The sequence below is a fragment of the Leuresthes tenuis genome, unplaced genomic scaffold (assembly GCF_036924035.1).
Source record: "Leuresthes tenuis unplaced genomic scaffold, fLeuTen1.0.hap1 SCAF_18, whole genome shotgun sequence".
Lineage (NCBI taxonomy): Eukaryota > Metazoa > Chordata > Actinopteri > Atheriniformes > Atherinopsidae > Leuresthes > Leuresthes tenuis.
Window position 1 is genome coordinate 21,363,621 of NW_027325372.1, and position 11,616 is coordinate 21,375,236.

The 11,616-nt window shown below is 42.3% G+C and overlaps 1 protein-coding gene across 2 annotated transcripts; it reads right to left on the bottom strand.

Annotated features, from left to right (window-relative positions):
• Positions 1–100: 100 nt before the first annotated feature.
• parp10 (poly(ADP-ribose) polymerase family member 10) lies at positions 101–11,524 on the bottom strand. Of its 2 annotated transcripts, none has more exons than XM_072369920.1 (11): positions 11,437–11,524; positions 10,285–10,460; positions 7,659–7,901; positions 6,979–7,209; positions 5,829–6,880; positions 5,446–5,658; positions 4,848–4,974; positions 3,754–4,767; positions 2,071–2,204; positions 1,801–1,975; positions 101–1,703 (listed from the first exon to the last, which is right to left on the bottom strand). In XM_072369920.1, the coding sequence occupies exons 2-11, from the start codon at positions 10,457–10,459 to the stop codon at positions 1,405–1,407; spliced, it is 3,663 nt and encodes a 1,220-aa protein (XP_072226021.1). In that variant the 5' UTR covers position 10,460; positions 11,437–11,524; the 3' UTR covers positions 101–1,404. The 2 variants fall into 2 exon arrangements, with proteins under 2 accessions (XP_072226021.1, XP_072226022.1); XM_072369921.1 differs by having other exon boundaries at positions 1,501–1,647.
• Positions 11,525–11,616: the final 92 nt, after the last annotated feature.

The window sequence follows — 11,616 nt, forward strand, 5'->3', positions numbered from 1 at the left end:
GATAATTTGAGGCATTCTCAGAAAATGGGAGCAGAAATACACACAGAAGAAGATGCATTTGAACATCTCAAGTCAATATCGAGAAGAAAACGAGCCTTGGAATGGTTTCTCATTTGAATATTTTATTTTCCTTTTCAAATCAAAGGGATCTCAACTATGACCACAAACTTTATTTAAAAGAAAAAATTATCAATAAAGTGTAAACGTAAAAAAAAAGGATAAGAATAAAATGCATCGTAGTCAACCAACTCCTGGACTGTAGTCTGAGATCAGAACACTGAAGCAGACAGCAGACTGTGTTCATCAAGAAATCAAACTAACGAGGAGAACAGTAGACAACAGTCATGTTCCAATATGTTTAGAAAATGGAAAACAAAGCATAATTCACAGATTACATGATACCTGTAACAACAACATTAACCCTTCAAAGTGCCCAGCAGTTGTAATGGATGCAAAAGGTTAAAAAGTTACAACAGAACAGTGTTCCTATGACTTAAAACTTCTCACTGTAAAGTAGTGGACTGCTGCTTCTCTTTCTGACACACAAATGTTCCATTTATTTAAACTAAATTTAGTAACCATTCACGCAGCACCCAAAAACATTCAAATTTGGACAGTGTAGTTAAGTCAAAGGAAACTGAAATTCCACATAGCAAAAGTGGATAATAAATTGGTCAAATCAGCCCAGTCTGTTTGCTTTAACCTCCTGCTGACAGGCACTTTTGGATGCTTGCAAGCATTGTCTGACTTTTTTTAAACACGTTATATCACATCAAACCAAGTCCCTTGAAACATACAGTTACTGTGCTCTGTGGGTTAAAATGGGATTTTATGGCTCCAGTTCCTCCACTTAAACTGATTTTTTTCCCCCTCCACTTTTAAGATGTTATTCTTTTGGCTGGCTAATACAAATATATTTGCTTCTTATTCCCTGTTATAGCGGATGACTGTTTAGCTTCCATGCTGGTACAACAATCTACTTCTCCAAACTGGGGACAATCAACTGTCTGTAATACACCGACTACAAAAGAAGAGCTTTATGCAACCCCAGTTCAAAGAAAACAAACAGTCCCTCAAGGCAATGATACAATTTACTTGAGTGTGAGCAATGTCGATAATTATCAAATTACAAGTGAAACATTAAGTGTTGCGGTGCTAGGGCGTGCTTAAAGATTTCAAATGGGCTTTTCAGGTTTGGAGAATTGATTGTTCCTTCAACACATTTGCCTAATTTGTAGTAGTGAGAAACGAGAAGCCCTAAAGAGCTTGAAAGAAACTTTAAAATTGTGCACTTGAAACAAAAATGAAGCCCTTTATCATTCAGCTGCACTTTTCAAATCATTGTATAAACATCAGAACAACATTCGCAGTCTTTTCTCCAGTTAAGCTCATCCATTCCCCCCCTCAGCGGAGGATTCGCTGACACGTGATGAGATATTCCGGAATAGCTTGCGTGTCGTTGAAGATGACGAACATCGTCGGCTTGGTAATGTCATCGGTCACGCTGTCGTATCTGAGGGGAATATCGCCCGTCTCCTTCAGCGGCGCCGTCTTCATCGAATGGCAGCCTTTAGTGAAGTCACCTGTGAGAACTTTAGACACGAAAACAAACTTGTATCCATCCGAGTTCGGGGGCGAGTACTGATCCTGGACAGACAGAGCAGAGTTGACTGCAAAATACACCCCTTGTCCATAGACTGTAGCTGCGTGGAAAGAAAAACAGACAGCATAAAAAAAAGATTAGAAAAGAAAAAAAGCAGTTTATGAGACAAAACAAAGAAACGATGAATCTGAACATACCATTCTTTCCACAGAAGCTTCTGTTGAACCCATGAACGCATATCTCCTTCACACTCCCCTCACTGGTGCCGTGGTAGAGGGTCCGTTCGATTTGAGGGTAAGTGGATCTCTGCAGTACGCTCGCCTTCTTCAGCTTGTACTGGTTGTACAGCAGTCGATTCATGAGCTTCTCCACCTTTAAAAAAATAAATAAAAAAAGAACAAAATGACCTTGTGCCAGTACAAAAGCATCAAAATAGCCGTTACAAAGACATGCATTTCATTTTTCACCTGTATGATGCGGATTTTGCTGTGGTAATCTTGTATGGTCTCGTAGAAACTCTTCACCACGTTCTGAAATTCGTCAGATTCCTCATCCACTTTGCTCGCTTCGGGCAGATTCGACAGCAGAGACAACTCCTCCTCTGTTTTCAAATGGTTTAGTTAGAGTCTTTGCTTTAGGAAGACACGGACATGGAGCCATGAAACTGACAAAAGGCAGTCAAATATTATGGGTCAAAAATATAACCCACTATGTTCAGGGGCTTATGTTTCTAATCCCTGAGCCCCCACTCCCACCAGGGATCCAAGCTCATTTATCTGCTTTTTTCCCCTAGTTTTTCCAGTGAGAGCACGCGCTGCAAAGACACCAACTCAGACACAAACTCTTCGAGCTCAAAGAGAGAAAACGCAGATAAACAAAAAGTAGGTGCACAAACGCAGCTCGAGCTCAGTTGGGCATCTTTGACGTGTTTGGAAAACCTAATAAAACAGTATTTCAATTTGGAGAAACACACTAATTATTTGTACATTTATCCCTCAAACATTAAATGCTAACAATGTAGCCAATCAGCTGGAATCAGAGCCCTACTGTAATAACTGAGAGGAAAGCATGGTTGGCAAGGTAAGAAAAAAAAAAACAAACCCACTGGACCGCCCTTTTCTACCACATGCGAAGCTACGGCGGTGCGCTGCTGCGATGCGTCATGTGACGTGGTGAGGTGCTGGCACTGGGACCGACAGGAAGTGTCACACTGCAGCGCATCTGACCACAGTCCAAACGTCATGTTTCTACATTTTAGACCTTACTGGCAAAAAGAATAGCAGCTACCACTTAATAACAGCGGATGGCACAGCCGTACCATTCAGTGGGATATAATATGAACTTCAACAATAAAACGCATCACTTTATCACTCAAGTTATTTTTATCATACATTAAAATGTTTATAATAGATCCATTTTAAATATATGAAATTCAGGTGTTAGTTTAAATTTGTGCGTCGAAACATGTGACTTAAACTTCATCGCATGTTAATCGCATAGATCCAGCTTTCTTGACACGCGCCGTTGGGCACCAGTGAGTTCACGCCTTTAGACAACTTGAAGCAGAACGCAGAGGGCGAATGCGTCTCTATACGATGGAGGAGCTACGGTGTGGTTTATTTTTCTGGGGACACTCAGATAGACCCTGAAACTGTTGAAAAGCACATTTTGAGTATTCTGAGTGAGTACAGCTAAAGATCTCAAGAGTATCGAGAAAATTTAATTTAAAAAATTAATTAAAAAAATGTAAACACTTCATAAAGGAAGACACCTGGCCAGCCATCTTCTACTTGGTTCACCTCTAAGCACCATTTGCCTTGTTCTCTTGACCCCCCCCCACCTCCATTTCCCTTATCCACCCTTCCATTTATCCCCTTTTGAGGGCTTGCCCTACTCCCCTCGTTTTCAGACATCATCTGGTGGGGGTCAGCTCGGGTCAATGACCTCCTGAGACATCCATACCCTCATTTCCTCTTGTCCTTTCACTTTAAGCTAATGCTTTGACTCATTAAACCAGTAAGTTTTCACTGTGAACCGAACCATAGCAGCTTCACTGGATAGTTCTTCTATTTATGACTTACATTTTGCCTCTTTTTAAACACAGTTTCATGGCTCCAAACACAACAAATGCCTCATAAATTTCCATTTACCTGGTACATCTTGGGTCAAATCCTCTAAGTCGGGTAACTTCCTGGAGATGGTCACAGACTTCCCTGAAGCTATGTTGTATTCTTGCATCTTCTCAAAGCTGATAATGTGGGGTTGATTGTCGAGCACGATATCAACTTTCTTAAGCTTCATCCTCCAAGCATTCTCTATGAATACCGTCGCGTCATCAGAATAAGCCGTCGGGTTGGAGGAGGACGGGTCGTGCCGCTCCCACCGGACAATCCTCAGGATTTCCTGATCTGTCACAGAGTTGGACATTTTCTCCAGCAGCAGCTTCACGTCGCAAATCGCTCCGTTCACATAGTCCTGAAACCCAGAAACGGCAATGATGGTTCCCTGAACCTCAATCTCCACCGCGTGCTTCCTCTTGATCATCTCCAGACATTTTCTGTGGTAATCGGACATTTTGCTAATGCACCTGTGCTCCAGTTTCTCTTCGCTCTGTTTTTGGCTCACCTTCTTATTGAAGGCAATGTCCACCCGAATCAGGTCACAGCTATAACCTGCGAACACATCAAGCTGGAGGGTGTTGGCTGCTTTTATTGCATCCTGTAAGGAAGTCTTGCTAGTTCCCTTCTCCTTCTGGTCCACCCATTTGCTCTTGTCAGTACTAGAACAGCGCTCCTTTTGGATCATTGTCTTTGACAACTCCAAGGCCTTTTGAAGCTGTTCCTCCTCATCTTTCAGGGACCACTGGCTTGACTCCATAGAGTACTGAATAGCCAAAGACAGCTGGGCCTCCTCTTCCAGATCGCTTGAGAGGCCCAGAACTCCATCATCCAACAGATATGACCCACCGGCAGCATTCTGATCAGCTAAGAGCTGAGAAGCTTCAACAGCTGTCCCATTAGAGTCCTGATCTGTTAGGCTGCCAGGTTCCTCTGCTGTGTACAGGTCCACATCATCCATGTTGACCAGCTGATCTGCAGTGGGCACCCCCTCCTGCTGCTTTTCATCAATAGCTGAGACGATTTTCTTCGCCTCCTCTAAAAGGCCTACAAAGTTTAAAGTTAAACAGTTAAAAGTAGAAAAAAAAAAAAAAAAAAAAGAGGAATCGGGGGAGAGAAGATACTACCTCCGTCTGAAGCTCCATTGGGACTCGTCTGCAATGGATCCGATTTCAACTCTTGAGCAGAGCCATTCGTAGAGGCCTTCTGAAAGTTTTTGTGGGACATCATCTCCCATGCGGTTTCGAAAATATCCTGAAATAACAAATAAAATGTTTTTTCATCAGCTCCTCTTCTGCTTGAGGGACACTTGAACTGATTCACATGTTGTTCTAAATAACAATCAGAACGTTGAGACTCAATTTACATTTAAGGATGGTGAAAAACTTGCTTACACAACCTTTTTTTTTTTTTTAAATACCCAAACTATCCCTTTAAAGAGACAGGAGCTACAACAAAGCTGATGAGAGAGTTGGCAGTTGCAGCTTTAGATCTATTACAGTGGGCCATCAAAATAAATCATGGACCTGTACAATTCTCCAAAACCATCAGAAGGGTTTAAAAGAATACATGATGCCTGTGTCGTTTGGGAGTATACTCATTGTACCCGTTCATTAAGCTCATTAAGCTAATTGGCAACTGGTACACGTGGCCAGCAGAGAGAAAGCCTGCATAAAAACCCACAACATCTTCGAAAATGTTTGCTTTGTTCCATCATAGCCTTACCTGGTATGGTAGGGGCTGCCAGGGCACGTACTTTGGGTTGATGTAGACCTGAAACTTTGTCTCCATCTCATTCATGATGCTCCTGCACTCCTTTTCATCTAAAAACCGAGTTACTCCTGCAGCATTTACTGTGATGGTTCTGGTGCAGACAGAGGAGACGACACCTTGAAGCACCTCCTCTGCCATTTGGCAAGCAACCGCGTGGCCGTGGATCTTTCAAGTTCATTCACAAATACATAAAATATATTGATGAGACAAGGAAAGAGACTTAAAGTATAAACACTTTTTTTTTTTTTTTTTTTTAAAAAAAGAAGGATTTGTACATTTTTATGGTAAAAAAAAAAAGTTTCTCGTTTTACATGTAATACTGATGCACCACATACCTTCAACCCTGAAGCATCTTCAGCCTCCAGGGGAAAAATAGACACCTGGTCCATGTCAGCCAACAGCTGGTGACAATGAATCTGCATGTACTTCAGCATGCCTGGGTCCATAGAGATCACCGTCTCCCTCTCAATGGGGGTAGACAGAAACTTTACGATTGCAGTCTGCTTCTCATTCTCCATTCCTTTCAGAGTCAGGACATCAATATTCCCTCCACGTTCTGACGACTTCACAGAGACAAAACCCAGAGCCTGCAGGAACTCGGACCACTCTCTGCAATACATAATGCAGGCAAGCTCCTCGCTCACAGGTATGCTGAAGTCACACAACTGGGATTTTAAAAAGTCACCAGCCTGGTTGGCTGCGTCCTGAGATAAGGATGTTACCGTGACATTAGAGTCAGACACGGTGTACATGGCAGGTGAGCCGGTTTCACTCATGGTTTTAAGTAGCTGCTCTTTCACATTTTCTCTTGCCAGAAACTCAGCCTTTTCCAGCTCTACGGTGAACTGCATCTCTTCCATCTTATCAATAAAGTCCAGGATCATTTGTTGTAGCTGCTCCACTTGAAGTCTATCGGGTCCTGCAATGTCCACACCGTCAGCATCTTTAATTTGGATGCTAAAATTTGGGTTATCTCTTTGTATGTCTTGGTAAAAAGTGCTACACTTAAACAATGCATATTTTACTGGGTCAGTGATGACAATATGACATAACAGTGTTTGTTCTTCCTCAGTTTGATCCTCCATGGCTTCCTCTGCCACCTCTTCTGACGTTTCACTCACAGGAGTTTCCACGGCCATCTGAGAGGAGGGGGGGCTGCTGTCTGACGGCCCAGCGGTGGCGGACTGGTCTGCATCCATCAGGACGGGACTGGTCTGCATCTGAATTTCATTTGGGTCCTCTGAGCTGTTCCCCATGCTATCTTGGCTCTCAACTGCAGCGTCTTGCGACGGTGAACTCTGTGCAGGTTGAAGACAGTCAAAGTAGGGCTTCACTACAAGTTCAGCATCATCCAGTTTGTGTTGACGATCCACGATGAGGTCCACGGCTATTTGAAGAAAAATATATAAAAAGAGACATTTTGTTTCATACGTAAACGCCGACAGAGCAACAGCTGCAGTAAAGGCTCCACAGCGCAAAACTTACACTCATGGCTTGCAAAGGACACTTTAACTGTGCTCTCTGCCAGCACGGTGACCTCCTTCACCGTCTGACGTCCGCCTCGCTCGCTCTCAAAGTACAACGTGAGCAGGTCTGCTGTGGTGCCAGGGTGCAGGTTCTCCACGAGGACAGAGTCGCTTTGCTCAATCTGTTCAAGCGTTACCTCAGCCCCATCCAGTTTTCTCTTTGAGAATTTTGTGCTGAGAGTTTGGAAATCTATTAAGCAAGACAAACATTTTATAGAGGCAACAATAAAACAGCTTTAACAAAAACCACCAACCTCCCGACTGATAGACGACCAACCTGCCACCTGACAGACCGTTCTGTGAAGATGCCGTAGGGTACGGCCAAGCTTTAAGCTAAACGCTAAGGTTAGCCGGCCAACATTACCATAGCAGCCACACTTTTAACCATTTTCACTGTTTCAGTTTAGCATGTTTAGCACATTAGCTGGAGACAGTTGGGTAATATGACGTGCATAAAGACTGGATTCAGTAATGATGACAATAAGTAGAAAAGTTCACCAAAGTTACCTGGACATCTCATTGTGGGCCAGAAATATAGAAATGATTCTGTAGCTCTTTTATTGTAAACATTAAAGGTATCGAAAAAGTTTTTTGGCTACATCATTTCTACTAAGAAGTGGAAAGTATGTACATTTAGACCTTTTGAGAGGGGTTGGTTGAGATGAATGAGGACGAAATCTGTGCCTGGTGAGGGATGCAGGGTGTAGTCAGTCATGCTCAGGCCCATCATGTTCTCCACGTAGAGCTCTATCATCTCCATGTTGGTGCTCGGGTTGATCCCTCGCAGGAGCAGTCTGCAGCTGTCCTTTGGCGGAGACTTTCGCACAGTCAGCTCGACATTATGAAGAACATGGTGTCCTTTAGACAGCACTCTGGCTGCAGCTGTCAAAGTGGTTAGAGCAGAAATAAAAGCATTACAATACAGTATGTGAACGACCAGTTACTGCCCTCTCTGCATTCCTGGACTCTGGAGCACAGCGACACCTTCTTTTCACTTTAATGCTTCCAGGCAAAAGTGAAACAGAGATGTTCACAAACTTTTGAACTGCAATCTCAGCTCATTGAAGAAAGAACATAGATTTTAAGGAGTATTTCATCAACTTGTAGGTTGACATTCATTCATTCATTCAATCTCCAGTCATGTGAAAAAGAAAAAAAGAACACCTTTTTCAGTTCTAAGGTCATATGTATCAGGACAGAATAAATATTAGGCGAAATAAACCTCAGATCAACAACAATACAGGACATATTACAACATGTCTTTATGTATGTAACAAAGACGGAACCAAAACGTTGAAGCAGTGTATGTAGAAGCATGTTCACAATGTATTAAAGGAAGTTTGATATGAAAGGCGTCATTCATTTGGGGCACGTTGGCTACTTTCAGCGCCTAGTTTTATGTTTTATGTCCCTGAACTTTGCTCCTCTGGCTTGGTTGCAAACTTTGACATTTTGTGTCCAGATGCAACAACTGTTTTCAGCAAAAAGTGGACAAAAAAAAATAAATCCACATAAACGAGCAGGCACACACAGATGGAAGCTCTATAGTTTTAGCAGCATTTAGCAGCTTTCTTTGAAGACCTGGTGGGGACCAAAGCAAAAAGTGGATATATGCTCTAAGTGTAAATAATGTTGCTAACATAGTCAGGATGTCACCTTTAAAAAAAATAATCTCATGATTTTTTTAACAGCTTGTTTCTTTAGTCAGTGCTCCATAAATAAGGTGCTGACAATCTAACAATCAATTTATTGCCATAATGCACAGCTCTCTTAAGGTCCCACCACAGCAGCTCAATCAGGCTGAGGTCTGGACTTTAACTGGACCATTGCAGCACCTTGATTCATTTCTTCTTCAGACATTTTGTTGTAGATCTGCTGCTGTGTTTGGGATCATTGTCCGGCTGATGACCCAGTTTCAGCCGAGCTTTATCTGTCAGACAGATGGCCTCACATTTGACTCTAGAATACTTTGGTATCCAGAGGAGTTCATGGTGGACTCAATGACTGCATGGTTCCCAGGTCCTGTGGCTGCAGAACAAGCCCAAATCATCAGCCCTCCACCACCGTGCTCGACAGTTGTAATCAGGTGTTTGTGCTGATATGCTGTGTTTGGTTTCCTCCAAACGTGCTGCTGTGCATTATGACCAAACATCTCCACTTTGTTCTAATCTGTCCAAAGAACTTTGTTCCAGAAGTCTTGTTGTTTTGTTCAGATGCAACTTTATCAACCTAAGCTGTGCTGCCATGTTCTTTTTAAAGAGAAGAGGCTTTCTCCAGCAACCCTTCCAAACAAGCTGTACTTGTTCAGTTTTTTTTCTCATTATACTGTCCTGAACTTTAACATTTAACATGCTAGCTGAGGCCTTTAGAGTCTGAGATGTAGCTCTTGGCTTTTTCACCTTGGGGTGAACTTGCTGGGACGTCCGCTCCTGAGAAGATTGACAGCTGTTTGAATGTTTTCCACTTGTGTATAATCTTTCTCTCTGTAGAATGATGGACTCCAGATTGTTTAGAAATGATCTTATAACCTTTCCCAGATTGATGGGCAGCAACAATTGCTTCTCTAAGATCATTGCTGATGTCTTTCCTCCTTAACACTGTGTTAACACACACCTGAATGCTCCAGACCAGCAAACCGACAAAACTCCTGCTTTAAAAGAGGTGCATGTTAACCTTTTATTTCTTATGGATGCAATAAGGGTGGACTTTTCACACTGCTTCTGCATTTTGACTATTTTGTTAAATATATAACAACAAGGTGTAATATGTGTTCGTGTTAATCTGAGGTGGTATCTGTCTAATTTCAGGACCTGAAAAGGACCAAAATACTTTTTGTTTCTTATTATGTCCTAATAAGTAAAACCTTTGAACTGAAATAGGGTGAACTTTATTTTTGACATGACTGTATGTCTGAATAAGATAAAGTACATATCCTAACAAATAACACAAGCCTTCAACGGCTGAAGAAACACGATTATATATGACAGCACTTCAAAAATGTCCAAGATACATATACCTTATTTGGACTTATGTTTATGTTCATGCATTTAGCAGACGCTTTTATCCAAAGCGACTTACAAATGAAGATATAACAAGCTATATAAAAAGCTAACAATAAACTACATAGAAGGAACCCACTAGTCCGACTCTGTCAGATGTGACAGAGTAGAGATAGGGTGCAGGCATAGAGGGAAGTACAGAAAGATAAAGTGCAAAGATAGGAGGGGTAGGTAAGTACAAGGTAAAGGTACAAGGTAGGACTTGCCTTCTGCCTCCTCAAAAACCAGTACGGCATGGTTGTCCTTCTTCTCCACAGATTCAAGCACACCTCCCCCTGAACGCCTCCTATTCTCAAAGTAGAGATACAGTAGCTCTTCATCGATTCCTTCGGGCAGAGCCAGCACCTCCACTGTCCTCTCCTCCAGGCTTTCAACAGGCATCCTAAAGATACAGAGACATGCAGAACCAGATAAAAGTTTGGACGCACTCACTCGTGTGTATTTTCATCTTATCATTAACCGTGGCATTCTGCAGCCACATTCAATCCCATCTGGTTTGCGCTTAGTTGGACCCACAATATACCTCCAAGCTATTAAAGGGTTATTTAACCAAGAAAAACAGTGAAAGAGAGCCATCACTCATCCGACATAAACCCAAATAAGATGGTTTGGCATGAGTAGAACGATAGAGTGAAAGACAACATATCTGTCTGTTAGAAAAACATTCAAGGTGATAAATTCCTAAAGATGGCCAAGACAATGTCACCAAAGCAAAAGCACATGTATTTTTCTTACTTTAACACAAGACTGCGTGTTCGTTATCTTACAGTTTGGTCATCCAGGTAACATCAGGACTCCGCCTCAGTCTGGACTTTTTACTGATTAGTTACAACAGACTTAAATGTAAGTGCATTTTGAAAGTAGCTACGTCACTAAGCACAATTCGTGGCATTGAGCATTTCATTTTAAACGTGTTTCATACGTAATTCTAAGAATTTATCCACGTTTATTGAGGCGCAGTTTGAGAATTAGTCTATACATTTTGACTGTGGCCTACACACCGCTACAAGCTCGCCTGCATTTCAGGAAGTCCGTCCATTTTCACTCGCATTGTTTTCGCACGTAAATGCCAGGCTGCTGTTTTTAAACCGACGAGAGTAGTTATGCCTCGCTTTCAAGTTGCGTAGCTGTGGCGCAGTTTTTTTTCAATGTGGCTAGTTTTTTTTTCCAACCTAAAAGTTCATACAGCAGGGGTCTGCGATGTCATACAGCACGCTACAAAGTGAAACCAGTACGCCTAGTTGCTGTGTTTGTGAACACTAAAGCTGTGCTCTGTCGCGGAAGCACTTTGTTTTAACTACAGAAGAAGCTGAATATAATTTCATAAGGCGCTGACACGACTTTACAGCTTTTCTTACCTGTGCTACAAGGAAAACATTGGCTCAAGTCGGGCTCGAGTGTTCAGGACTTCCTTGTTGTGCTGCTTGTTGAACGTCGGGTGGCGTCATCAGTTTATCGACGTGTTAAAGGGGCAATGCAAAGAGCTCGAGCGCCCAAATCAGCTCAATGCAAGACGTGATGATAAAAACTGAGGGAAA